The sequence below is a fragment of the Budorcas taxicolor genome, chromosome 2, assembly GCF_023091745.1.
Source record: "Budorcas taxicolor isolate Tak-1 chromosome 2, Takin1.1, whole genome shotgun sequence".
NCBI lineage: Eukaryota > Metazoa > Chordata > Mammalia > Artiodactyla > Bovidae > Budorcas > Budorcas taxicolor.
Genome location: NC_068911.1, coordinates 22759979 through 22765978, shown reverse-complemented (window position 1 = coordinate 22765978; position 6000 = coordinate 22759979). Strand labels below are relative to the sequence as shown.

The 6000-nt window shown below is 45.8% G+C and overlaps 1 protein-coding gene across 2 annotated transcripts in view; it reads left to right on the top strand.

The window, feature by feature from the left end:
- Positions 1-564: 564 nt before the first annotated feature.
- METTL9 (methyltransferase like 9) overlaps positions 565-6000 on the top strand; it is a 49157-nt gene continuing 43721 nt past the window's right edge. For both annotated transcript variants that reach the window (XM_052660734.1, XM_052660725.1), the window contains exon 1: positions 565-916. In XM_052660734.1, coding sequence (XP_052516694.1) covers positions 752-916 — 165 coding nt within the window. In that variant the 5' untranslated portion in view covers positions 565-751. The remainder of the gene's footprint in view (positions 917-6000) is intronic.

Here is a 6000-nt window from a genome sequence, read left to right as displayed (position 1 = left end):
GATTGGCAGTAACATTTTGCACTTAGATTTACGTCTACTTTGCAGCTCCTGCGAAGCAGGACGTAGGTCCTTGGGGTGGACGATGTGAATAGGAAGCCATGTAGCTTGGCAATTATGTGAAAACTGGCAATCTCTGTCTCTGGCAAGGACTTCGTCTGTATGAATGTACGAAGGGGGTGAGGGTCACCCCGGGGTCAATCTGCACAACCTGGAGAAAAGTCCCGCCCAGGGGTGGATGAGGGGCCCAGAGGCCAAGACTAAGGCGACGAGAGACCAGAAGAACTGCGGACACTACCTCGGAGGGCCGGGGAGGCTTCAGTTACCGCCTTCGGAACGATCACCTCTGGCCTAGAAGTATTAATATTAAAATCATTTCCGCCATTGTAAGGAGCCGCAACAAGACGGGAGGCGGGGACGCGCGCCAGGCGGATGCGCGCTCCCTTTGTCCCGCCTCCCGGCCGGCTGGCTCTTTAGGCCGAGGGAACGCGCCGCAGGCGTTGCGTTTGTGCTCCGGGTGGAAACTGCCTTCCGCGGCGGCGGCGTTCCGGGGGCGGAGAGGACCGGGTAGGCGGGAAGGTTGAGCGCCGCCCGCTCCTCCCCACCCCCTGCCTCGGCCCTGAAGGGGCTGGATGGGCGGCGAGTCGGGCGCGATGGCTCGAGCTTGGGCGGCGGCGGCGGCAGCGGCTGGAGGCGGCGGCGCGTCCTCCTCCTCGCCCCGGCGGTGATCGGAGCGAGCGGCCGCAGGCCCCCGATGAGACTGCTCGCGGGCTGGCTGTGCCTGAGCCTGGCGTCCGTGTGGCTGGCGCGGAGGATGTGGACCCTGCGGAGCCCGCTCACCCGCTCCCTGTACGTGAACATGACGAGCGGCCCGGGCGGGCCGGCGGCGGCCGCGGGCGGCAGGAAGGAGAACCACCAGGTACGGGGCCGAACCCGAACCGGGCCCGGCGGGGCGGCGGCGGGGCGGCCAGCCTTCCCGCGCTCGGCCCGGCTATTGTGCGGGGCGTTGCGGCGTGAGGCACCCCCCCGGGCCTCGCCCCGCCGCCCCGGCCCCTCGCCAAGTTTCCCCCCCACCGTCTTCTGGGCCGGGCGCCCGGTCCGCGCCCCGCGGCTCCTTTTGTTCGGAGGCTCGCGAGGAGGACGACCTTCGGTTTCTCTCCCGGGCCCCGGCGCGAGCGCCCCGGAGCCCCGCATTGTTCCCGGGTCGCGGCGGGTGATTGCAGACGCTCGGCCACTTCGGCGTCCGCTCCCGGCGGCCGGCCGGAGGAACTTTCGGGCCGGCGCGTGGCTACCCATCTGGGGACCCATCTGGCACCGAGGCCTGAGAACTGAATGACGCGACCAAACCCATTACCCCCGACAGCTTCCATCAGCCCCGAGTATCACGCCGAAAAGCCGGTCCCTCTTTTTGTCTGCTTGAATCTCTGAACGTACAAAGGTTCCATAAAGAAATTTAGCCGTGCAGCGTGAGCCATTTAACTCTCTGGGCTCGGTCGGGTGACATTTTCCCTAAGCACTTACAAAGGTGTTTGATAACTCGCCACTCCTCTCCTGTCGAACCTTCTTCCCCTCCTACCTAAGAGAGAGATTATCTCCTTCAAACTTTGATTTTGGTATCTGACCGGAGAGATGTGGTAACAAGAAAGGTGATGCAAGCTTTCACTGGAAGGGTTATCAGAACTGGGCAGGAGCGAATTCTTTAGAAGAGTTGTAGTTGTGCACCGTGAACGATGGCGATGTGGCTGGCTGGATAGTCTTTTCATTATCTTAGTTTTGTGCCTCTTAAGTATGTGCATTTGCAGAATTAAGAGTGAGGTCTTTCGTGTTTGATTATAATGTAGTTTGCGGTTAACATGACATTGAGCAGAAAGCCTCTTGGCTTTTGAACTCTGCCGGAGTATTGGTTTATAATAGCTAGCAGTTATAGTACATTTTGCTTTCCCAGAGAGCGGTAGCTAATTACTCCCCATCTTGTATCTCATCATTTTCATATAGTACTTTTCTTAACGATGCCAGGTGTTTACCCTGAAGTTGATTTCATGTGCTCTAATGAAACTAAAGAATTATCTAAGGAGATAAAACAATCCATTCAGAGAAATAGTGTTTAGTTTTTATTTAGAAAATATTTGTAGTGGGCTTTTTCTATTTTTAAAGGAAATTATAAATGTCCATAGAATTTTTTTGTAATCCCGCAGCTATTGTACTAATACTTCATTAATCACTCCTATGATATTGTTAGGGGTGTACATAAACTTAGTAGGTGACCTTAACCTGTAAAACCACTTTCTCTGCAATGGATTAGTCATTTTTAGAGTTGTACTGTAGTGATAATGTTCAGTTACTAAGATATATATGTCGAAGTAACATGGATAATGATGTAAAACAGTGAGTAGAAATGTCATCTTTAACAGCTGATAGAAATAAAGTTCTGGGTAGGATAAAAAGGAGGCTTATTTCCATTGACTTGGAATTATAGTAGAGTCTCTTGACTATAGATATTTATTATAACACTTGAGATTACTGCTACTTAAGTATACTTGATGTTTTCAGTGCTTATAAAAGAAGTGGACATATTATAAAAACTGAAAAACTGTTTAAGTCACTTGATTTTTATGGGGCCTAGGTAGAATTATAGCTGCAGATGCAGCCTCAGACGATGGCCTAACAAGACATCTCAGAATGTCTTCTAATTGTGTACTTTTTAAAAGTTGGATCTGTCAAGTTCTAAGGAAAATTAATACTGGTTTCCAGTACCTCCTTTGCTTCATTATGCTTCTAAGATACTCGAGTATGTGTAATAAGTGTGTATTTTAACCAGTTGCACATAACAATTTGGGCAGCTAGTTTCTCCAAATGAAGACTGATCTGGTGCTTTTTGAATACCGAGTAGAAGGGGGAAGATTGGCTCTTTTCCTTAGAACAGTCACTCACATTATTTTGAGTTGATGCATTCACATTATGAAAATATTGTCCATGAATAAAAGATTAAAGTGAACAAAAGAGATGTTTATGGAAACCACAGTGGAATAAATGAAATAGGAGACTGTTCTCTCTGCCCTGGCTGAGTTGATGATTTGTTATCTGCTTTGTGTTGCAGGATCCTTATAAACTTTGTTGCTGGTGAAGTAACTTAACTCTAAATGTTTTCCCTCCCTTCAGGTTAATAGTTCATACTAGGTCTTCTGGTGTTCATTTGGGTATGTGGCTTCCATAGCCCGCCATCTGGTTCTTTTGCAGTTGCATGGAAGTAGGGTTATGGATTTGATTGAACTATACTTACAAGTTTTCCTTATGTTTGATTAAGAAATTATGGTGGTGGATTCTTTAAAAGAGAGATCTTAGGCAATGTTTGTTCATTAAAAATAGCTATTTAGTTACTGAATCCTAGAGAGGCAAGGCTCCTTTGGGCTAAAGCAGCTCTACACCATAGTCACAGCACCACTTTAATACCTTGGTTTGCTGTGCTTGGTGTGCTAGTTTCACAACTGGGATTTGTGTTTCATTTTGGAAAAGTGAGAAGGAAGGGAAGGGGTTTCTCAGCACCGATGGATATGGCTTGCCGGCCAAGTAGGCACCACTGACTTTTTTGTACAGACTGTAAAGTGAGGAAAAAAAAATTTTTTTTAAGAAGTTTGCTTCAGAGAAAATTTCCAGTTTTCTTAATCAGCAGCACATTCTTAATCACAGATTGAAAGCTGGGTAGTTTGATTTATTGGAAAGAAATTGAGGCAGGTAGTGAGAAACTAGACATATGACTTTTCAACATTGGCTGAACCAGAACTTAAAAAGAAAGTAATAACGACAATAACTTTGAATCTAGTCTTTTTCAGGCATTGCACCTGCTAGTTAACGCAACTGTTAAAGAGCTATTGAAACTTGAAAGAGCTCTTAGGCCACACTAACTAGGTTCTTGATAATAAGAGTCATTCAACAGCTTCTCAATTGATGGAGTGACAAAAGAATTGTTATAGAACTCCCTGGAACCAGGCCAGGACTGTTTCTCCAGTTGATACACTGCCAGGTTTTTTAAGAGCACAGATAACATTATCTGTGGAATTAATAAGGTAACTTGGGGAGGGAGATGGGAGGGAGTTTCAAAACGGAGGGGATATATGTATACCTATGGCTGATTCTTGTTGAGGTTTGACAGAAAACAGCAAAATTGTGTAAAGCAATTATCCTTCAATAAAAAGTAATTTAATAAATATATAAGGTAACTTAAAATTGTAAATATGTATATATCTGAGTTTTTCTTTTCACCTTCTTATGTAAACTCAGAAATGTTCTCTGCCATAAGCAATGATGGATTTAAGACATAATTGAAACAATTTGGATTTTCTTTCAGATGAAAAAATATCAGTACTTGGACATCACAGCCAGAGCAAAGGTTGTGCTAAATACAGGTTCCATCTCCTGCTCCTCACTCCCCAGTTGCCTTGTGGAGGTGGACCAAAGTTAGGCATGAGTTAACAGTGCCCAGAGGGGTCAGCCAGCTAGCCAGACAGATGCTGATAGATAGGTTTGTGTCCTCTGAACTGCCTTTGAAAGTCAGGAGGCCTTTGCAGCGGAATACCAAAGAGATTTTGAAAAGAGTTTCTCTCCTTCCTTATAACCTGTGTTGAAACCCTAAACAAGTGTTAGCTTCAGTTTTACAGAGCACAAGGAAGGTCCCTTCTTCGGGTATACCAGAGGCCTTTATGTTCCCCTGTGAAGGTACCCTTGGGACCCTGATACTTCCTGTAAAAGACTATTTCAGATTCTCTGAAGCTTTGTTAAAGTCTTGGGATTATAAACTACTAACAGTATTTGAAATGAAGATTGCCAGTAATTTGTTTATTAAATCAAAATTGAAGTGATTTAATCTAATCTTTCCCTGCATGTAAGTGAGGGTGTCTTGTTACTGTGCACTTTCAAGTCTCCTATAAAGAGGTTGTTGGTTTAGGTTTGTATCATTTGTAGGAAAAGAATGAATGATTTGAATATTTACACCTGTGCTGTGCATATATACAAGGTGTGTGTGTGTTAGTTGCTCAGTTGTGTTTGACTCTTTGCCACCCCATGGATTGTAGCCTGCCAGGCTCCTCTGTCCATGGAGTTCTTCAGGGAAGAATACTGGAATGGGTTGCCATTCCCTTCTCCTAGGGATCTTCCCGACCTAGGGATCAAATCCGGGTCTGCTGCGTTACAGGCGGTTGCTTTACCCTCTGAGCTACTAGGGAAGCCCTTGTACAAGGTATCAGTGTATCCGATACACAAGGCATCAGTGATTAAATGTCTGGACTGATATGATTGCATTGTAGAACTTAGAGTGTGATTTTTGAATCCTTAGCTGTCAAGGTCAGTGTCCTCAGGTTGGTCCTACCACCTACTGTAGTAGCTAAGATTCTCCTGTACTCCGTTAGTAGAGCCTTTCTGGTTGTCTTTAGTGGTATTGAATATCTCAGGTCTTCGGTTACTCACTTCTTTTGAGAATGGCAGAGTGCCCAGACCTACAGTGTGGTTTGAGGCATTCCCTTGAACCTCAGTTCTCAACTGGCTTTTGTGAACCTTGAACAGGAAGGGAAAGAAAATCGAGTTATTGGGCTTCTATTAAGTGTCAGGCACTGTGTATATATATTATCCTCTCTAATCCTTATGACAACTCTTGGAGGTAGGTGGTACATCCCTATTTTACAAACAGAGGCTAAGAGCAATGAAACTTGCCTAAGAGCACAGTTAATAGATAGCAGAGTTGGAATTTTGAATCCTGCTCTGTCTGGTTTCAAGGCCCAGGCTTTCCCCACTGTTTCGTGGTATCCCTCTTAGGAAGCCTTGTTGGCTGAGGGGCTGTGAAAGTAGGTTGCCTTCTTAATAGCAAGCTGTACCCACTCTAGTGGAGCTCTGTGTAGACACTGAAATTATGTAACAATACAAGTTGTTTTTGCAGTTTGTGAGTAGATAAAGATGAAAGCAAGTGCTTGAAGTTCTGGCCTTTATCCTGTTTGTGCATGCTTTGGTCACATT